Source organism: Miniopterus schreibersii, assembly GCF_964146895.1.
Source record: "Miniopterus schreibersii genome assembly, chromosome: 8".
NCBI lineage: Eukaryota > Metazoa > Chordata > Mammalia > Chiroptera > Miniopteridae > Miniopterus > Miniopterus schreibersii.
Genome location: NC_138109.1, coordinates 23,478,352 through 23,501,903, shown reverse-complemented (window position 1 = coordinate 23,501,903; position 23,552 = coordinate 23,478,352). Strand labels below are relative to the sequence as shown.

Here is a 23,552-nt window from a genome sequence, read left to right as displayed (position 1 = left end):
CTCACTTGAAGAACCAGGCCCAAACTTGTTTGGGAATTAGCTTGTTCTTGAGGTGTATTAACAAAAACAAAACAAAACAAAAAACCCAACTAACTGGCATGCAGGTGTTGTATTTGTGTACCTTCTTCCTTGTAATGCATAGAAGTACCACGCTCTCTGGGACACCTCAGCGAGCCAGGTGGGCACCATTAGCTTCCCAGCTGATTCTCAGCTTTCTGAATAAGCAATTGTCTGAGGCAAGAGATCTGTACATCCCAAAAGGGATGGGAAGTCTGCTGCCACAGCAGACTTTCTAACCAACAGATTCTACATGAAGACTGCTAAACCTCTTCCATGGCCCATTTTCTCTCTGTTCCTTCCGTGTTCAAATAACAAACCTATACAGACACAGCAAAAGGAAAAGAGCCCTAGCCAGTCTGGCTCAGTGGTTAGTGTGTCAGCCCACGGACTAATGGGTCCTGGGTTCAATTTCAGCCAAGGGCACGTACCTCAGTTGCAGGCTCAATCCCAGCCCTGGTCAGTGCGTGACTGAGTGGGAGGCAACCTATCGATGTGTCTCTCTCACATCGATGTTCCTATCTCCGCCACCACCCCTCTCTGAAAAGCTATGGAAAAAATATACTCGGGTGAGGATAAAAAAAAAAAGAAAAAGAAATATGAAAATAAAAAGTAAAAACAACCTAAAGGAATATAAGAAACATGGAATAAACTGAGTGGGGCTAAATCTCTGAACTTACATAGGCCCGTCATTAAAAAGCTGAAAGATTGGGGCACCTAACCTATCTGGGCCTCAACTTCCTCATTTTATAAGAAGAGAACTAGACTAGATCCCCCTTCCATGAACCTAACTTAAAAATATACAAACTCTCTATGGATGTATTATTAAGGATAAAGCTAGGCAAAATAATTTCATTCATGAAGACCATCTATAAATGATTAGCTTTAAGAATGCTTTTTGGGTAACTGAAGTCTCCACAAATGTACATATACAGCTTCTTTAAAAGGAGGCCTCATCTTATTTTAGGAACAAAAAGCCCACAGTGACCATGACTGCTGTTTTCAAACATATACATCCCTGGAAGTGGAATTTTATTTGGAGAGTCCAATGCCAATTTTGCCATGCCTTTGTCTATCTGAATATGATCCTTTCAACGCACAGAAAGAAGGCAGACATCAATGCTGACTGACCATTCCTGAGAGGAAGTGACTTAATAGGACAGGAAATCAAACAGATCACAAAATATCTACCCCGCCCAAGGAGGAAAAAAAAAGTCCCAAAAACAGATGACACGAGGTATGTAAAATGGGTGAGAACCAGATCCCTACGGGTTTCAACCATTTATCCTGGAAATGTATCTCACAGTAGGCATCAACTGTGTGAAATTTATGCTAATGTTTATATTTTGGTGAAAGACCAGTTATTTTTTTTTAAGTCTTCACCCCAACATTTACTTGCTTGCTACTACTGTGCAGGCTATTAACTGCCTCCAAGCTTGAAAACAGACAGAAAGGTCATAGGACCACAAAGCAAACAAAAAAGTGGCTCCGTTTATTTTATAAATATTTGGTACATAAACTAAAAATGTAACCTTTGATGGTAAACATCTGCAACTATTACAACTTACCTGAATTATAATGCAAATCTCAGTACCATATTGAAACAGGTTTCCAAATTTTTATCTGAGAGGTTCCTAAATCTAATTAGGGTTTCCAAAAACCAGCGTTTCCAAATCATCTTATTCTGAAGACCCTAATTTCTGACAAAGGTTATTTCATAGGAATCTTGGTTAGAGAAAGTTTGATGGTCTCAATGTATGCACTACATAGTCATGTCAGTATAAACAGGAATATGCAGGCAAAGGCATGCAGAATCAGTTTAAAAGAGATGGGTCGGGTATAAACAAAGAGATGGGTCGGGTATAAACAAACTCCTTTGTAAACATGTCAAAATACTGGCATTTTTCTTCTTTGATGCCACACCTATCTTCATAAGCACTTAACCACTACCCCCGCCCCCACCGAGTTTGAATTAGAATCAACTAAGATAATGTAGCACTTTACAATTTGCAAAGCACTGTGACATACATGATCTCATTTGAGACTCACCACTAAATAAGAAGGTGCTATTTTTAGGGCCCATTTTTACATGTGAGGAAGCTGACACTAAATGGCTGACTTGCCCAAGCTCATAAAGCTGGTGACAGCTGTGTGGGGACCTGAACACAAGTCTCCTGACTTTAAATAGCCTGCTTTTGCTACTGCACCATGCTGCCTCAAATACTGTAATCAGAATAAATACCCAAATCTCAGACCCCATCTAGGCCTCCCCAACCCTCACACAGCCACCCCTAGTCTAAGTTATAGTTAGCTCTAGAAGGTCTTTGCTCCTTATGGAAGTAGAGTTTTCATTTCTCTGGGAAACACTTATCTGGTTAAAGTATAAATGAAGAGATCATATGAACACCATTGGACATCCACTGCAAAATATCTTAGTCACGAGGGGTTCTGCATAGGCATGCCTATAAGCATTTTCCAGGTAGTAGGTCAGATTCTCAGAGTCCATGACCCTAAAAAGGTTAAGAATCCAGGCTAGAGATAGTGGCTAGATTCTCTCCAAGAAACTAAATCCACAGAGTTCTTAATATAAAGAGTTTTATCTAGGCCTCATACTGTGCCCCACTTACCTTCTACCTCCCCTGCTCCAGGCCTTCTCCCAAGGCTAGTAGAGTCATTCAGTATCTAGATCTGTTTTTTCAATTATATGTAAAACCTAGAGCAACTGATAACATCTAAATCAATGAATTGTAAAAAAAAAACACATTAAAATTAAAATAATTTTCTGTTAAAAATGTAATCCTTAACACATATTCCTTTCTCTTACGATATAACTTCCCAGAATGACTGTTTTCTTACCATAAGCATTCCAATTCCCAAAAGAAGTTTCACAAACATTACTTTGAACTCCTGAAATACCATTCTTCACTAAGAACCCTCTAGATTACACAGAAGACAAGGTAGCATGCAAGGAATTCTGAATCTGTTAGGCAGTTCACTCAACTATCATACCAAAAGGATTTAGAATATTTTTGTTGGGGGAGGGAATGGATAAGAGTGGGAGAGAATGAATACAGTCCTATTGTCTTACTGCTTGAAAACTCCTAATTTGAATCTATAACATATTCCTACTAACCACTCAACTTGAACATCAGAAGTACAGTCTCTTTTCATCTTAAATAGAGCTTTTCAGTCCAAATCTGTATAAACAAACTTTGTCCTTCAATCTTTCAACTCCTCGGCAGTTTTTCAAGGTCACTTTTGCGAGCAACGACAGAAGCCTGCATATCTAGCAACTTTGCTATACCACTCCAATTCTAAGAGTTCAAAATCTAAACCCCTATCAATCCTCTCAGGTAAATCCTTTACTCAAGGGGAAGTGAGGGAAAGGCAAATCAACACCCTACAAACTTCTCCTCTAAGAAGGCCTGCTCCTGCTCCCTACCCAGAGACTGAGTGCTGCTGGCTCACTGCTCCACAGTGAGTCTGCTGCAGAAATGTTCCAATGACCTTCATTCCATACTTGCAAATAAAAAGAAAACAAAGAATTGCTTTTTAAAATCAAGTGCATTATAGATCTTTAGTACATGGGATGGAAGATTTCACTATTCACAAGAACTGGCTGATTATTGATTAGCAATCTGCATTAGCTTGTCTAAGAGGAAAAAAATATCAAGGGCAAAACACAGGGTGCCTATACCCTTAACTTTCCTATTCACAAATTGCACGCAAATTAGGACTTAAATATTTCATGTAGAAAACGAAAGCATTTCGCTCACTTCATTTTAAAGAACCAAATCAACACCTGACAAAATGTGTGAAATTGGTGGAAAAAGATTTGCTCTTGTCACTGCCGATATAGTGGAGAAGTCTATTTCTAACCAGCATTCTATGCTAAAATGTGCATTTTAAAACAAAAATTATTAATTAATTGGTACTTATGAGAATCTAGAAGCAGACAGGTAAATCAAGAAAGTTATGCGAGAATTTCACAATGGCATGTGGGCCTTCACCATTAGAACCTGCATCAGTGCAAATCATATTTTAACACAGATTTAGAACAGCAATAGTGCTGCTTCCACCTCTGAAAAAACACATGTCGACAAAGTGCATGGAAATAGAAAAAGTCTTACAACAACTCAGCTTCTTTTGTAGGAAAGCTTCACTGCACTTGAACAAAGGAAAATTATTTGGAAAACAGTTAAGTTTACCCAATGCAAAGAGAAAGTGCTTTGCTTCTGTGTGCCCCTGAAAAATTATTTGCCTTCCTTCATGTACCTGATCTTGTCGCTCAACTAGGAAAAGAAATCCTAGTTGAAGGGCATGCAAAATCTAAACAGAGCAAGGTATTCTAGGTGCACCAAAAGGTATGCATGGAATGTAAAGTGGCCATTTTCTGAAACAGTGCAACTTGTCTACACTCTCTGAAGCTAAACAGTTTCTACCATTTTAACACAGAACAAAGAATTAAACTTACCGGGAACTGCATTAATTTTACATGTAGTTATTTATATCTCCTCGGACAGGGAGAATTTAAGTCACTCCTATCCCTCCCCCCAAAAAGGACGGAGGAAACAAAAGGCAGCAGGAGATGCAGAAACCTGAGTCTGGCATGTCCACTCCAGTGAAAACCCGAACAGCTGTCCCCCCACCTCCCAGCAAACTATTCGCCATTTTTCTTTGTCTTTCAGCTGACCCCTGCCTCAGTGAAAAACTCCGTGGCTCCACTGAAGCCCAGCAGCCTCCTTCCACTTTAACAGTCAAAGGCATTCAATCTAGCATGCTATTTGACACCAAACCTTGCCTCCGGAGTGATCCCATTGGCGGAGCTGCTTTATCGGCTAAGGACACAAAGCCATGATTGGCTGTTCACGTCATCAGTTACCTCCTTTGTACACTTCCTGTTTTAAAGTTACCTTGAGAAGCAGAACAGGGGTCAGACCCAGACTTCAAACTACAGGGAACTTAAGGCTTGGAAATGCCTGACAAATGCACACAGCAGATGCGGTAGGGCCTCATGCGCTTCCAAAACAGAGGATACTGCAAATTTAGAAGTGTTTTTAAAATCACACGTAAGGGCTGTTACAGTTTCCACCCAAAGGGTTTCTTATTGGCTGTCAGAGTTCCATTTAAAAAATTTAAGGTAATTTAACTGCTTCTGATTGGCCATCAAAGATGTCTGTAAGATATTGCTACAGTATCCTATGGCAGTAAACCAAAGAAGCAATGTGCACAAGGTCGGAAAGTTGTGACTTAACTATCCTCAGTTTTCTGTTGAACATTAACATAGGAAAAAAAAATTGGGGGTGGGGTACTCCAATAGCTCCAAAGAAAATGCTGCTTCTTCAACAGTAACAAAGAATGATATCAATGGCCATACAATAGCTGGCAAGATTTCTAAAAAGGCATCTGTCATCGTGTCCATGGTAATTATAAAAGCACGTATTAGTATCAGGGCAAATCACTTTATTTTGAAACACAAACTAATCTAAATAGGAAAACTCTGGGGTAAGGTATGATGTTAGTGACAGAAACAGTGGCATTTCCAAAAAGTCTACCAGGAACCCAAGAGGGAAATATAGTGATAAAGGGGGGGAAATGGCAAAGAAGATAGAACACCTGTGTATATATTGTTTAAAGCAATATAGATTATTTAGAGTGGTCACAAAATGTTGCTGATTAGCTTTTAATATTACACAGTTTTGGCTCTGGCCAGGTAGCTCAGTTGGTTAGAGCATCAACCCAATACACCAAGGTTACAGGTTCAATCCCTGGTCAGGGCACAGATAAGAACCAACCAATGAATGCATAAATAAGTGGAACAACAAATCGATGTTTCTCTCTCTCTCCTTTCCTCTCTCTCTAAAAATCAATCAATAAAAAAATGTATTACAGAGTTTTGATATAGAGCAGTGAATTTCAACCTTTTTCATCTCATGGCACACATAAACTAATTACTAAAATCTGCAGCACACCAAAAAATATATTTTTTGCCAATATGACCAAAAAATAGGTATAATTTTGATTCATTCACAATGGAAGGCTACCGTTGTGTTGGCTGTTGTCATATTTTTATTTGACAATCTAAGGGAAAAGAAGTCAATACCCTAAAGTCCGGTATTGCATATTTTAAAAATTCTTGCAGCACACCAGTGTACCACGGCACGCCAGTTGAAAATTACTGATATAGAGTATAAATTTTTCGATCACATTTTCAAGAATAAATAGCAGGGCTAATCTCAGTCTGAGATATTGTAAATACAGAGATCCTGTTTTTCGAAAGTTAGCTTTACGCCACTTCTCTTTTTAAAAAGACCTACGTTAGTACCTGTTTTCGTTAATGAAAAAAAATCCAAAGAGGATTTTCTCTTTTACGAAGAAAAGCAAAAATAGTAGTCAGTGTTTGTTTTGCCATCAGCACCCCTAGGAGGGAGAGTGGCAACACCAAGCTCCTTCCCCAGGAACTACACTCAGCATCTCAGCATCAACCAGCTTTAAACTGTATCTGTGAGCATCTGTGCTTGATCTCAAATTATTAGGGCATCTGTTAGCAAGGTATGTCCTAAGGTGACTGCTTCTTCACTTTACGCTATTTCAGCTTACAAAGGTATCATAGGAATGATCTACTTTTGGATGGCGGTAGAAACCTGCAGTATTGTGGTTACTGAAGACATTCTGGGGTCCTAAAGTTTACCAGTGTTGGTTGAAGATTTGCTTACAGGTGTGGGACTCAATTGTTTAGGTTTTAAGAGGAGCCTCCTAATATGGTAAAAATCAGTTAACATGTCTGTCTTTTTTCTTTTTTTACAAAACATTCAAATAGAAACATCTCCCTATTACCTGAGGCTTTTAACAATCTCCTCAGATCTGCTTCCTCCCATTAAAGCTAAGTATCCCAAGACTAAACAACACAACTGTTTTGCAAGGTATATCTCACATGGGAGTTCATTGTGGGCATATGCAGAGATTTGGCAGAGCGCTGAAATAGAAGCAAGGTTGTCTATCCCATCACTTTGCCATATTAACTTCTCTACACACATTCTACTCATATCCCACATTGAAATGAAGTAATTTCTGAACACCAATCAGTGCTAGATTCTGTGCTAGGTACTTTACTCTTCTAATCCCTACTATCCCCTTTCACAGGGAAAACAGAGTAAGGTTCAGAGAAGTTAAACAACTGGCCCCTAGCTATAGACATAGGATGCAAACTCAGGTCCCACCTAGGGCAGAACTCTTGCCACTGCACAGCACTGCTTACCAAAACATGGAGCACCTCAGGACACATCCAAGGAAATTCTTAGGTGTCACATAGATGTATAGATAGCATAAACCATTACACTCAGCTTCAATAATTCATTAATTTAAAAATCAAAATTTTTACTACTCTTGAATTTGATCTGTTGGTTAGAGATCTAGCTAAGTATCTAGGGGGGGAAAAAAAGACCCTATAAGTTGATACAAAAAAACTTTTTTAATCCTCACCAGAGGACATGCTCATTGATTTCAGAGAGAGGAAAAGAGAGAGGGAGGGAGGGAGAGAGGAAGACAGGAAAAGAGGAAGACAGGGAGGGAGGAAGAGAGAGGAGAGATAGAGAAACATCGATGTGAGAGAGAAACATTGCCTCCTGTTTTCCCCAACCAGGGTCCAAACCAGCAACCTAGGTATGTGCCCTAATGGGGAATTGAACCCATGACCTTTCAACGTACTGGATAACACTCCAACCAGCTGAGCCACACCAGCCAGGGCAAGTTGATACAAATTTTATTACCTAACTATTACGAGCATTTAACCAGTAGCAAATCACATTTGTAATTTATAAGGACTTGAAATAACTAACAACTAAATCATTAAAAGTAGTGTACATTAAAATATTAAGCGAATGCAGACCCCGGCCAGGTAGCTCAGTTGGTTAGAGCATCCACCCAATATGCTAAGGTTGCAGGTCCAATCCCCAATCGGGGCACATACAGGAATCAACCACTGAATGCATAAATAAGTGGAACAACAAGTCAATGTTTCTCTCTTCCCCTTCCTCTCAAAATAAATAAATAAATAAATAAATAAATAAATAAATAAATAAATAAATAAATATTAAGGGATTGCATGGCAATTTCCTTATGGCATCTAAATAAGAGTTTAGTTACGCTAACAAGGTGTGTTGTGGGGTGATTTCTGAAGCTACACAGAGTTTTCGCTATTGCAATTCTTTTCTTGAAAGTTTAGATCACAGATTCTGATAGCTACCAGCCTGGGAAGAGAAGGCAGAAGGCCAGCAGGCCAGTTGTGTGCCTTATACACACTAGAGCCTCTTTTAACCCCAAAACAGTGGAGGTCAAGTCAACTGCAAGGAAGCAAAGAAGCTCATTTGAGGAGTGGGAGGCAGAAGAATAGGAAGGACATTTTCACATCACTGGCTATTAATCAGTGTCACTATGGCAAAACAGCACTTGGGAGTCAGGCAGAGCTAGATTCAAATTCTGACACCTCTACTAACTAATTAATTGTATGATGCTGGACCAACCCTGAGTCTCAGTTTCCTCATCTGTAATATGTGGATATCACCATCTATATCACAGAGCCAGTGTAAGAATTAAATGAGCTAATCACATATGTAAAGTATTTTGTACTAAATAAGCATTGTAAAGAATGGAAAGTGATGCCCGGCCAGCATGGCTCAGTGGTTGAGCATCGACCTATGAACCTGGAGGTCACGATTCGATTCCCGGACAGGGCACATGCCCAGGTTATGGGCTCGATCCCCAGTAGGAAGTGTGCAGAGGCAGCAGATCAATAACTTTCTCATCATTGATGTTTCTATCTCTCCCCCTCTCCCTTCCTCTCTCTGAAATCAATAAAGACATTAAAAAAAAGTAAAAAGAAAAGAATGGAGAGTGCTAAAAGTCATCCAATCCAAATTCCTTGTTTTATACAGGACTTAAGGCCCTAAAGCTACCATAAGGGAATGTCTCTTTTATCTCCAGCATACTCTGCAACTCCCCAGAAAGCAACTCCTAAGCCACAAAGGACAGTGTGGGAGGACTATCAGCTGCTACTAAAAATCTTCCCCCGCTCGTTTTTATGCCAGAAAACCATTCCTTTTCACTACCAATCCTGGCCTAGGTCTGCTTATTGTTCCAAAAGCCTACCCTTGAACTCTGCCTTTGACGTACCAGATTAAACCAAACATTTCCCTTGATACTTTGTGAAGATCTTTGGCATAGTTTTTATTAGTTCTTCACAATTTAGGGGGGAAAAACAAAACAAAACGACAATAAAAAAACACTTCAACCCCTATTTCTCATCAATAGTCATCTTAGTAGAATTCAAGCCACTAGTGGGAAGAGAACTCAGATTATCCTAGAATTTCCATTTCACAGTCTGATCCATTTGCTTACTATAGCTTTCCTTCTCTAGCCTAGACTAAAAGCCTCATGGGATTCCAACTCACATTCTTCCCTGATCCTGGCCCTCAACAGCCCTCTATACCAGACAAGTCTATTGTCTTGCCCTAAACACACCCAGATCGCTATGAGACAAAACCAATGTCTCTGGTTACATAGTTCAAGCTTTAATGCTCTCAAAGAAGTCAGGGTGGAAACTGATGCTCTTGGTCAGAAAACTGATTTTGAACCATAGCTACTTATACTTACTAGCTGTATGATGTTGGCCAAGGTACTGAACCATCTTTGAGTTCACTTTTTTTTTTTTTTTTTAAAGATATCTTTATTGATTTCAGAGAGGAAAGGAGGGGGAGAGAGAGAGAGAGAAACATCAATGATGAGAGAGTCATTGATCAGCTGCCTAACCCGCAACCCAGGCATGTGCCCTGACCGGGAATCAAACCCTGATCTCCTGGATCCCAGGTCGACGCTCAACCGCTGAGCCACGCCCGGCTGGGCTGAGTTCACTTCTTCATGTGTAAAGTAGAAAGAGTAACACCAACGCACAAGAGTATTGAGGTTTAAATGAGATAAGTTAAAACACTCAGAATTAATACCTGGTATGTATAGGTGCTCAATTAATATCTAACCATAGAGTCAATGAAATAACAGGAAGTAGCAAGGAATTGAGAAAACTGGAGAGTGCATGTCCCATCTAAAGGGACACCTACTACTCAGCTCCAACTGACAAAGGCCATGGAAGAATGTTGGCCCACTGCAGTAAGAGCTTCAGACAGAATAAAAGAAGCAAAAGCCAGATCCTGGACACAAAAAGTTGATGCTAGAATAGCTCCTGATCTGGCACCCTGAGGAAAGGCTGAAGGACCAAAGTTATGGCAAAAGTTGGCCTCAACCACCATGACAATTCCTGCCAAAAACAGGGTCTTGCTCAGAATTCCAGATTACCTGATCTTGGAGGTTACACTGTTATCATAGCAGAAGCAAAAATAGCAGCAAAGAGAAGAGCAGCAAATAGCTCTTCAGTGACCTGAACATTTTATTGATGGTGTCCTTAACTAACCCCTTCAGACTTAATAAGTAAACCTGGGGGTCTTAGGAAATATCAGAGAAGAGAACCTCTGGAAAAAAAATGAACTTTTCATATATTGGGATGGGGACACAAAGCCATATTCGTTTGAATATCAAATATGTTATATGCATTATCATATACTAAGCTAATAAGATAGGTGTATATAGCAGTTTGTTTTGCACTGATGTCATTATAGGTTAGGGGGATGAGGTATTTTTTTACAAACACCTTTAATCCAACCACCCAAAATCAAGCACTGTATTTTAGGTTATATACTTTTGTTTACTTATTTATTTTTAAATATATCTTTATTGATTTCAGAGAGGAAGGGAGAGGGAGAGGGAGAGACAGATGGAAACATCAATGATGAGTCATTGATTGGCTGCCTCCTGCACGCCCCCGACTGGGGATTGAGCCCGCAACCCGGGCAAGTGCCCTGACCAGGAATCGAACCCCGATCTCCTGGATCCTAGGCCGACACTCAACTGCTGAGCCACGCTCGGCCAGGCTAGGTTATTTACTTTTAGAGATTTTTCTTATATAAATAAGATATGAGTCTGTTAGTCTCCTGCAATATTAGAAAATACTATACAAATTGTTTTGTAACCTTTATTCGCTTAAAAAACTAATGTGAATAACTTGCCATATCAAATATAGATCTTTGACATTTATAATACTTAAAATATATTCCACTGAATGCATGTATCATAATTTTTAATCAGTTCCATATTAATAATTCAGTATTTTCAATGTTAAAATATTGTAAACAGCATCACAGAGAACATCCATTATGTCCATTTCTTGTACCACTACCCTCATTATCTCTTTTAGAACCATTACAACTTCATAAATAATATAATTTCGTCTATTTTTTTTTTTTTTTTTTTCAAAAAGGAAGCCAAATTGTTTTAATGTTAACTCTTCTCATTTTTCAATTTTGGTTCAAACTTTTTAAAAATTATAGGCAGATCAAAGAAAATTAAGGATTGCCACATTGTAACTTTTGACCTATATTTTTCACCTAGCCTGGTTCTAAAACAACTATTAGCTATTTCCCAAATCAAATCTACCTTCAAGGTTTAAAAAAAAGTGTCGACATATTTTCATAGGAATCAGACAGAAGTCTGAAGATAATCCTCAAACATTCTGAACAATGACATCATTAGAAAAAGGAACCTAGCAATGGTGCTCAGTAAAATGGTTGCTCAATAGACGAGTGAAGAAAATAAACAAATAAATGAGACCTTAAGTGGATTATAAATACTGAGTTATTTGCTCTTAAAAAATAAATTATATTCTCCAAAGCATAAATTAAGACCAGTGGATGGAAAACTATTCTAGAGGGACCTATTTCAGCCCTCAGAGCTATCCAAAGATGGTACAATATGCCTCAGAAGCTATGGATGGGGTTGTTAGCACAGGCTGTTGGAACACTTGACATAAATCTGTGAAGACAAGATGAAAAAGAGCAGCCATGTGGAGAAGCAGGAAAAAAATAAGCCCAGTCTTTGCAACTAGACAGATTTAGATTCTAATCCTTCCTCACCTCTTTTTAGATGAGTAACCTTGGGCTAGTTACTTAACCCCACTGAGGCCAACTTCTTAAACTGTAAAACATCTTGCAAGGTTGTATTAGGATACTTTCATTCAATAAATACTTACATGTGTAGGCATTGTGCTAAGATCTGAGGATCCTAAACAAGACACAGCACCTGTCCTCAAGGAGATTAAAGTCTATTATAACAAACAAGAAAGTTAAAATAGACAATTACGGTGCTGTGTGTTAAGTTACAATAGGGTCAAATGCCAAGTACATCTAGAACAGAAGCTAAGCACCTAACCCAGGGTCTAACTCAATTTCAGGCTGGTCATAGAAGGCTTCTTGGGAGATTTAAAAACCTAGTAGGAACCTACTGAGATAGATAAGCAAACTGCACGTACAAAGGCCTGGAGCTGACAGAGAAGCATGACATTCCTGGAAGGGCTATAGTTTGCTATGGCAGCAACCCAGGCACAAAAGGCTAGAAATTAGAAAAGTAAACAGAGCTGGAAAAAGCTAAGATTCTAGAACTTTATTCTGAGGATAATGGTGAGCCACTGCAAAGTTTTAAGCACAATTAGAATTACCCTTTTAAAAGATCGTTTTGGGTAGTGTGGAGAAGGGGACAAGGTGGGAGGATGGCAGAACTCTAGACAGATAACAGGGAAAAAAGGAAACTGCAGTAATCTAGTTACTGGAAAATGTAGTAGTGGAGATATTGAAAAACAGATGAATAGAAAATATTAAGATAAAAAAATCATTAAGACTAGTGGTTAATAAATGCATGTAGAATAACAACACTGTGCCTGATAAACAGCAAGTGCTACTAAAAATAGTAGCTGCTACTATTATTTATTATTGTTATTGGCAATTGGATTAGATGACCTTTGAAATCACATTCATTCCTAAGTCTATGTACTTTGAAGACATATCTTGTATGTTCCCAGAAAAGTCTGTTTCCACTACTGGTCAAGTTATCCTATACAAAAAGATCCCCCTTTTTTTAAACTTTTTTATTTATTCATAAACTCTCTATGCCAGAGCTGCTCAACTGGGCTCAACTACACACGCCAGTCATAACATGAAATGTTTATTAGGTATTCTCACAAACAGGATTCCATGGCCAAGTAAGTTTGAGAAACACTGCATAATGTAGCCTTTCTTCTTTTGAAGGGTCATAAGGCACATGAGTACAAAAACTCTGAATACTAATTCAGCAGTAAAGAAATGCATATTACTTTGTCCATTATTTTGTCAAGAATCCTTTTTTCATCCCCAGAGGGCACTTATTCACACTGTATAAGAACTAATAATCTTCAATGAAACGGCATGGAAAATGCTGCTCTAAGCCAACTTACAAATTTTAGTGGAATGAAAAGAAGACTATAGGCGACTCTATTCTGACCACCTTCCAAAAGGGTTAGAGTTTTACACACATAATGGCATTTACCTTTTTAACTTAATCCTATTGAAAATGGCTTTAAATATCACCATAAATAGCAATCCTCTGCCTCCCAAATTACTGCCAACCAAATATACTTTGCTTCTTTAAAAGGCCCTAACTTTGTCATCTGATAATGAGCAAATTCTAAACTACTTAGTTACAGTATTAATTTTTAAGACAGTTAAAAAGGACAAAGATGTTCAACTGTGCACATAGCATGTACTTTCTGCTTTCTCTTTTAAATGGAGAGATCGTGCCACTGTTAAGGGGATGTGTTTTCTTAATACCGGGCAAAGAATCTCACTTCATATTGATCACTGGATAAAGCTCCTGAGGACAGGACTAACAGTAATTAGGAACTGTGAAAACCTTCAGTAACTCTAATAGATTTTAACCAATGACATGATGCAAAATATTCTATATTCCAATGCAGTTCCTTTGAGTCAAAGAAGCATTTACTGAAGCACTGCTCAAGATCACTATTTACAGCTCATACTTATTATAATAATTCTTAAACCTTATTTATAATGATATACTGTTGGTTTTAAATGGAGGATATTCATTTATATAGGATACCTTATATACCTTGGCCATGCAGAATTTGAAACTTTAATTTAAACCTATTCTACTGGAAACATTCAAATGCAAAGGTCAGGTAGTCCCTCTCTCTAAACTGAAGTTTATCCACTAGAAAGCTTTCTCTGTATAAAAAAACAACACTGGATTTAGAAGTAACCAGTCTGCAAACCAAAACGGGAAATACAGCTCCAATACTGAAAATGAGTACAGGCGTTGCCTCATTGCTATCAGGTACATCACTGCTAAAAGCACGGAGATATGTGGGACGGGCACAAATACTGCAACCTAGCAAAAATTTCTGCAGGCAGACAGATTTTCCCCTGAACCATTCCACAATGTTGTCTTCATGCTTACTTCAAGGAAAATGTTACCCAGGTGACCACAAAACAAACTTAACAGTCCTAACTTCAACTGACAATTTCTACAATTAGAAAAACTTTTAAATAACTATAATGCAAATTTCTTTCTGGACAGAAGGATAAAACTGATTGTTCTGATTTTAATAATGATTGCTATTTGGCAAATATGAAAGTTTTCATCTCATCAGAATCATTACTACTTGGTAACGGGATTAACAGAGGTGATCAGGAGACAACCCTAAAACAAGCTCCTAAATCACAACAGCACAACTAAACTAAGTTATTTCTTACATGTCAAGTGGTTGTTCCCCCATGCAGAAATCTTACTGTAGTTAAGAGAGTAGATCATTACAAAAGGATTCCTCATCAAGGAAGCTGTCGAACAGATGTTATGCTACTCTAAAAAGAAAGGTCCATTCTGTGACAGTCACCTATTATATGCTATTTATTGTATTCACTTCTCATAATTACTCTACAAGACAGGTATTATTACCACTACTATCCACAGTAAGAAACTAAAGCTCAGACAGGTTAAGAATCTGACCCCCAGCTAACACAGAGGGTAAATGCACTGCAGAGACAAAAATTCTTTCCCAGGTCTGACTACTATGTCAGCAACTATACTGCCCCCCCCCCAAAGGCACTTTCTGGCAAAAGTATTTTAAATTCATTTCCTTCTACAATTAATTACATTGTGTTAGGTACTTTGAGCCTCTGTGGGAAAACACTAAAATGACCTTGTAACCTTCCTAACTAGTCACAGTGCACGCATGAAAAACTGAATAAACAAAATGAAAAGGGAGACTGTAAGACATCAGATAACTCAGTTTGCTTTGAGCACAAGAAATAGAATGGAAAAGAACAACTTGCTAGCTAAGGAATGTTCTTCCTAGGTTGTATGCCTGAGGCTGGAATGAACCTTAAGAAGGTCACTTGTGAATCTAATAATGTCCTCTGCCATTCTTCCTCCTGTGAATGAGGCCAACTTGTCAAAACATAAAAGGCGCCTTAGAGTCATCTCTGCCATCAAGTCAATGCTTCCACAGGAGAAGCAATGCTGTCCAGCAGAATGAGCTCTGGTCTAGGAATCCAGTGTAATGGCCTAGAGTTGGCTCTGCCCTTGCATAGCTAAGTGACCTTGTCAAGGTAATCACACTATTCAGGGCCTCACTACAAAGGACATTCCTGAAAGAATTAAAAGTCACTTCCTGAGCAAAGACGCAAGTATTTGTCTTTTCTCACAATATTCTACAGTCAAGAGAACATAGTGTTTAAGAGTAAGGGCTCCACAAACTGTCTAAGAATTAGGAGTCATATACCTATGAATCTGGGCTCTGCCACTTACTGGCTATGTGACCTTGAGCAAATTACTTAACTCCTCAGTTTCCTCACATGTAAAAAGAAGGGTGGTAATAGTATCTACCTCATACTGTGTGAGGGTGATATATATAACATTTATACCCATGTAAGCACTCAATAACAGGGTGTCCCCAAAAAATATATACACATACATTTTTTATAGTTCAATTGATGCTTCTTTCTTTTCAGATTTAATATGCTGAAATTAATAATTATTCAAAGTGTGTACACATTTCTTTGGGACACCCTGTATACTACTCCTGAGTATCTTTTCTTTTTTTTTTTTAATTGACTTTTTAAAGAGAGAGGAAAGGAGAGGGAGAGAAATATTTATGTGAGAGAGAAACATGGGTCGGCTGCCTCCTGCATGCTCCCTAGGGGGGATCAAGCCCCCAACCCGGGCATGTGCCCTGACTGGGAATCAAACCGGCAAACTTTCAGTACACGGGATGATGCTCAACCAACTGAGCCACACCAGCCAGTAAGTTCCTGAGTATCTTTAGTGGCTCAGTACCTCTGAACTAAAAAATAAGAGATGTGAATTTCAAAATTGTCTCAAAAAGACACCTAGAATGGCCCCTAATGCCTCCATTTCTCTGTAAAGGGGAATAAAACAAACAACACGAAAAAAACCCCTCTTATCTTTTCTAGTACACTGAATTAGTTTTGACCAAATGGAAAATGTATAAGTATAAATGAAATATAGAATTATTTGTTATAAGGATTAAATAAGATGATGTGAACACAATCTGTAAAGTATAAAGCATCAGTATGATTTATGCTTAGAAGACAAAACCAATGTTCACAAGTTTTTAATATAAACTCTGACCTACTCAGACTTCCTGGGAGTTCAAGATTTCTAGGGTGGTCAAATCCAAATGATAAGGTCCAGCAAATGGCCATGGGTGTAAGGAGGTAATGTGGAATGAAGGCGGTCACTAGTGTTGAAGAGCAGGTAGTTAGGAAATACTTGCTGAATAAAAAATATATATGCATATGCATGTTATTGTAGCCTTGCCCAGAATTACTAAAAAGAAGCTAAGCTATAGATGCCATAACATTCTTATTTGGTAAACTTAATGACTGAGCCAAATGAAGCTAAGATGAGCAATGTACAAAATGGATGGCAAGCCCTATTTCCCCTCTTACTTTCACTCTATCTTCTACACTACAGTGTAATTGCAAATAAAAGGGAGGAAACTCTCACCTAATCACATCAAAAAACAAAGTAATTAAGACTTCCCTCTAGAAACGTGAATTATTTAAAAATTTCCATGCAGTATTAGAATTGCAAATATTGTTGTATCAGTTTTAATTTTATATATCATTCAGGATAAGTATATGCTAGAATCATTATTTCACAGTTTGGAGAAGGCACTAGGCTTTTGGATAGGTTCTGGTGTTTGGAGACAAACATCCTAAAAACCACCAAAAAGTCAATAAACAACAAGTGCTGGTGAGGATGTGGACAAAAGGGAACCCTAGTACACTGCTGGTGGGAATGCAGACTGGTGTAGCCACTGTGGAAAACAGTATGGAATTTCCTCAAAAAATTTAAAATGGAACTGCCATTTGACCCAGCAATCCTACTTCTGGGAATATATCTTCATCCCAAAACACCAATCAGAAAGAATATATGCACCCCTATGTTCACAGCAGCATTATTTACAATAGCTAAGATCTGGAAATAGCCCAAATGCCCGTTAGTAGATGAGTGGACAAAAAAGCTGTGGCACATCTACGCAATGGAATATCATGCAGCCATAAAAAGGAAGGATCTCTTACTCTTTGCCACAGCATGGATGGACCTGGAGAATATTATGCTAAGCTAAATAAGCCAATCAGAGAAAGACAAATATCACATGATCTCACTTATATGTGGAATCTAATAAGCAAAATAAACTGATGAAGAAAATAGGATCATACACGTGAAAGCATGGAACAGTCTGACAGATCTGTTCCATGGTGGAAGAAAGGGTGGGAAGAGAGGAATCAAAGAACTTATATGCATAGCCCATGGACCCAGACAATAGACAGGTGAAGGCCAGGGGTGGGGTGAGAGTCAGGGGGAGGGGGGCAAAGGGGGGAAATGGGGACATCTGTAATACTTTCAACAATAAAACAAATTAAGAAAAAACGACAACATCCTAAAGAACTGGTGAGGTTTGAAAAAGCTCCCTAGTGAGCTCTTTACACAATATACTTGGTAGTTTCTCACTGTTTGGCATTCATCACTTCCATAAATAGAAGGACTAGGTCAGCAATATTCTGAAGCCTGGTTCTAAAGTATGCAGATTCTTAAACTTTCTGTACATATTTTTTAACCCTGACCTACCTGGGTTCAGGAAGACTTCAGCAGTTTACTTTCTAAATCTTTCCCTCACATTAGAAACCAAGGGATAAGATTTATTTATTTATTTTTAAATATATCTTTATTGATTTCAGAGAGAGGAAAGGAGAGGGAGAGAGAGAGATAGAAACATCAACGATGAGAGAGTCATTGATCGAGCCCACAACCCGGGCATGTGCCCTGACCGGGAATCGAACCCCAATCGTCTGGATCCTAGGTCGAAGCTCAACCGCTGAGCCACGCCCGGCCGGGCAAGATTTAAATACTTAGTTGAAGAACCTATATTCAAATAGTTACCATTCTGTGGTCTGAATCTTTTAAACAGTACTACAAATTCTTATTAATTATATTCTCCCACTCAATACACTCCTAACACCCAGAAATCAAAGAAAGATGATCCACTTTGAAATATAAAACTATATTTAAAAAAGAGAAAGAAATGCCAAAAAAAAGCAATTATGGAGGGGATCAATGGGGGGTTGGGGGAGCACACGGACATCTGGGAGTTAGACTAGTCAAGTTTATGTTGATGGCATAATGTAGCAGATAAAACTACAGGCTTCGGCATCAAGCAACTTGGATTTGAATCCCAGTTCAACCACTGAGTGACACTGGAAAAGCTACTTAACCTCTCGGATCCTCAACTGTCTCATCCGCAATATGGAAATGATAATGCACTACCTAACAGGAATGTTGTACCAAATATGCCCCAAAATGTCAATTCCCTTCCTTTACCACTGGAAAGTACTATTTCTCTCAAAAATTTAGGTGCATTCACATAAAACTGACCAAAGCTGAAATCACAAGAATTTCTTGAAATTGGTATGAAAACAGAAGTGTAACACCTACCTAAAGCTAGAAAAAAACATCTAACACAGACAAAGAAAAACAAACTCGGAAAACACAGAGCTTTAACATAAATGTGTTTCCCTGATCCCCAAACCTTAGAAGACACAAATGTAAAACAATCCAAGTCATTACCACTCAATGGAAAAGGAATGTACCCCCAACAAGCTGACTCTAACAAGTCTCAATTACAACAAAAGCTTTTTGAAACATGAACCAGAAAATGCTGACAAGTCCTGTTACTTAAGACAAGATGAAAGAAGCTATGCACTAGTTTATTTTCATTCCGGGCTGCTTATTTTTTAAATAATTTTTTTTAATTGCATGAGGGTGGCTGTATTTTTAGGCACATATAAAAGGAAATAAATGACCCAGGATCTCTGTCAAGTTCTCTTCCACTAAAGAGGAACCTAACAATATACATTCAACGAAAAACTGCCAAGTATCTAATATTTGCTATAAAGTGTAGCTTTGGGAACTCAGCCCTGACCTGTATTCTTCCTAGAGCAGGAAAGCTTCATAGAGAACATCTCAAAACTAGCTGCCCGGTCATGTGCCCCAACAACCTGTAATTGCTCTCTTACTATAATTCTTAAGTCAGAAAATGTTCCCAAAAATGCTTTCTACTTTCTCGCTCCCATAGATCTGTCACTTCTTAATGCCCTGCCTCCTAGGCTAGGCATTCAGTTATTAAGACCAGCATACCTATCCAATAGGATCTCTCCCTCAGGCTAAATCTGTTTACTTCCTCCTCACATCACATTCCAGATCTGGTAACTTTGGATTCCAGAGCTCCATCTAAACCTGTGTTTCAATGCTGGCACTGCCTATCAAAATCCCTGATCTGCTCCTATCTTTAAGGTATGTCCCTAGGGCCCTGATGCCTTTTCCTCCTATACCATGCTCTCAGATCTGGCATCCGTGGGCATTAAAGTCACTTCCAAACTGCGTTACACTGCAAGTTTAGCACCCCTGGATCTCGAAGATCCTCTCAGCCTGTAACTTGGGTTTCAGTGTCTCCAAGCACGGCACCCTTGGGGCTTGCGCGCCACTATCCTAGGCCTCCCACTCCCGGCCACGCACAGGCTACTCCAAAATACCTGCCAGACCACCATCCTCTCTTCCCCCTTAAGGTCTTTAGGCTCGCCCCAGCCTCCACCCCACGCCTGCGCCGTAGGGGGTCATCACCCTGCAGCCCGAGCCCCAGACGCGCGCTTCCCTGCAGCCTCCGATTCCATCATCACCCCCAGGCCGGAGCCAGCGCGACCAATAAGGTGCCAGGTCCGCGGCCTCCCCGCCACCAACCAATCACGAGCAAGCCCCCCCGCCGTCGCCTTCCGCCAATGGGAGAAAGCCCGCGGGCCGGGCCGACTAGGCACACGGACCTCACGAGCACAGCGGAGGCGACAGCGGCGGGCCGGGAGAGAACACAACATGGCGGCGGGCAGGCCGGACCGAACTACAGCAGCGGCCGCGCGAGGGAAGTGAGGTCTCCGCCTAAGGCGGGAAGCGTGCCCCTCCCCCCCGCAGCCGCCACTCACCTCTCACCCCTCGCCCTCCCTCCCACAGAGCTCTCGCACACTTACACGCCTCTGTTCAGGAGTCCAGGGAAGAGCAGGAACCGCCCCCGCGCTCCAGCGGAATAAGGCAATGCAGAGGCCTGGGCACCGCGGAGGGGAGGGGAAGCGTGCGTCACGGAGAACGGAGCGCGCGCGAAGCGGGGGCACGAACAAGATGGCGGCCACGCCGTTTGCACCGTGCCCCCCTCCTTCCCCTCCCTCTCGCTTGGCGCCTCGACTCCCAGTAACTTCTAATGCGCAGAAGCTGAGCTGCTTGAAGTCTCGCGAGAATTGGGAAGGGGCGACCTTGTAGTGAGGCGGAAAGAGATCTGAGAGCCTCCTGGCTCCGCCTTTTTCTAGAGGATACACGGGCGTCGCCTGGTGACCTGTGGAGGGCGTGCTATACTTGTGGATCTTTGCTGTGACGCGCACACTTTTGAGTTTTAAGGAATAAGTTTATGTGTGTTCATTTTTTTATTTGGGAGGAGAGAGCTGGGGGGGCGAAGGACGACAGGGGATGCCAGATTAAGTTCGCTGTTTGAAGACAGGTACCACAAAAGAGACTTAAAACCAAAACTCTAAAATCATGTACTCCAGAATAAAGAACAGCGCTTTTCCATGAATGGTCAGCTTGTAGTCTTAAAACAACATAGACATTGTTTTTCTCATTTGAATGCAGAGTTTAAAACTTCATCAAAGACAATTGGAAACCAGTTGCTGCAATGAGCATTACGTCTTTTTCATACTTTATCTCTTTAATCTCCGTAACTACTTAGTCCTAGGACATTAGTATTATTTTTATTTTATAGATGACAAAACTGAAGCTCAAAGGACAAAGTAACTTGATCAGGTTCCACAGCTAGTAAATTAAAATTCAATTTGAATAGCTCCAAAACCTGTAGATAAATTCAGATAGGTGTTGAATGAATTATCTACAGTGAGACTGTTAGTGCATTAGGTAGCAAGCACAGAGAGAAATGTGATTGCTCCTGCTAGTGGTTACCTTGAACTTTACAAATGACCTTGGAGTCTTTCTGAGACTTGTGTTGCAGGGGTCCTCAACAATAAAATCAGTAGACTGTTATTTCCTTCCTTTGAGTTCATGACCCTGGTAATAACAAAGTTGTGAATAGTGGAATAAACCCTTGACTTGAGTTCAGGAAAATTGTTTTCAAACCCAACCTTAATAAATCTAACTTTAGGCACTCAATAAATATTTGATGAATGAGTGAAGGAAACCTAACTAGCTACAAAGACACCTGACTTCACTGAGTCTCAATTTCATCATCTGTAAAAGGATCTAATTCCTATCTCCTGGGAGTGTTGGGGAGATTGAATGAAATATTGTAAGGGAGAGTTCTTTGTAAATTGCAAATGTGTTATAAAGAAGTTAGTGATGATATTTTCAGACATGAGAAATGGCACAAAAAATTAAAAACATTCAAAATAAATAGTATATTGAGATAGTAGAGAGGTAAACTTAGCTAATGGGAAAAAGTTATGTAAGCCTCTACAAATCTTTACTGAGCATTTATTGCATATGTTTGCAAAAAATGTCAATGTATACGAAGCAACACAAATTAGTATTATTGTTATAATTGTCGACAGCACATAGGGGCTACAGTCAGTTTCTCTCCAAGAGCCTGGAAGTCAGGTTGCACTCAGAATTAAATTAATAAAAATTTACATAGTAGAGGAAATTTGCCAAGGGTGATACTAAACATACTTAACAAGTAGTGCTCAAGCATTGATCTAGTAGATTTGGAGTCCTGGAGCTACCCTTCAGTGCTAGATGTTAACCCTTCAGTTGCTAGTTTGTGAAGAGTAGGTCCCTGGGGATCTCAGGGGACAGGGGATGGGAGCTGTCAGGATGCTTGGGACAGCAGCTATTTACCAGCTAGTATGAAAGTATTTAAATATTTTAATAGTTAATATTATAATGTAACAATCATACTGGTGCACACAGGGAATGTTAGTCCTTGCTGTAGACTATTATCAGTATTCTTTGCCCTTCAAACCCTCCTTATCAGGGCTGTCCCTAGGAAATTATACTTCTCGCCCTAATGTTATCAAGCTTAGCCTTGTTTTAATCAATGAAATATGAGTATAAATGCCATGAGCCACCTCTGAGCAGAAATGTATGGATCATCTCATGATTCTGCCCTTTTTTTTTCCTGCCATGAAAGCAGAATGTCCCAAATAGAGGTACTTCAGCTTTGGTCCCAGGATGAAGATGTGCATAGCCACACCTGACACGACATGTAATGTAGGAAATAAACGTTTGTTGTTGTAAGCCACTGAGATTGTTTTAGTTGTTTGTTACTGCTGCATAACCTAGCTAGCCTAAACTGACTAATACAGCCCTGAAATTAGCTGTCTGTGGGGATAAGCCAAGAGCATGTCTACAAACATGATCAAAAAACAAACCAAACTCTGATACTGGTCATATAAGAGGAACCAAGAAGGCATATGTGATTGTAAATTAATGAAAGAAACTTTAATCAATCTTGTCAACCAATCATTCTGTATCCTGTTTGTAGAGAGAGTCTGTGAACCAAAGGGCTTAATTAGCCATGACAGCCCAAAACAAGGCAGTCACAGAAGCAAGCACTAGCATTTCCCCTCTAAGCCCTGAGTCAAGCCAACCTGAGTATTCAGATTTCCTTGTCCATGTCATCTGTGTAGTGGGAGAATATTTCAGACTACCTCAGCTAAGAAGTGCTTCAGTGTGCTTTCCCAGTGTGATTTAAGCTCAGTCAGCAAATGTCTTGCCTATAGGGACAGAATTTAGTGATCTGCCACCTAGAGGATTCCAGTTATTTTGATAACTGCATTTTTTTTCTTTTAAATTAGTCTATTGGATTCTGTTTTCTATAACTATCAGTTTCTGTTAATTTAGTGAATACAAGAGTCCCCCTAAGAGATGGTTCCACTCTCCTATTAAAATCAGGCTTCTGCCCCTGGCCAGTTTTGCTCAGTGGTTAGAAC

General features: G+C 39.7%; 1 protein-coding gene across 15 annotated transcripts in view; it reads right to left on the bottom strand.

Moving 5' to 3' along the window:
• Positions 1-20,830, bottom strand: part of NFYC (nuclear transcription factor Y subunit gamma) — a 63,144-nt gene extending 42,314 nt beyond the window's left edge. For 2 of the 15 annotated variants that reach the window (XM_081145064.1, XM_081145069.1), the window contains exon 1: positions 20,106-20,258. Coding sequence is in view for 2 of the 15 variants with exons in the window: in XM_081145059.1 (XP_081001185.1) it covers positions 4,656-4,824 (169 nt within the window). In the remaining 13 variants the exon portion in view is untranslated. Of the gene's footprint in view, positions 1-2,684; positions 2,780-4,531; positions 4,863-4,970; positions 5,111-20,105; positions 20,282-20,591 lie in introns of those variants that run through there. The other 13 variants (XM_081145068.1, XM_081145061.1, XM_081145060.1 and 10 more) reach the window with 12 other exon arrangements.
• Between the last annotated feature and the right edge of the window lie 2,722 nt (positions 20,831-23,552).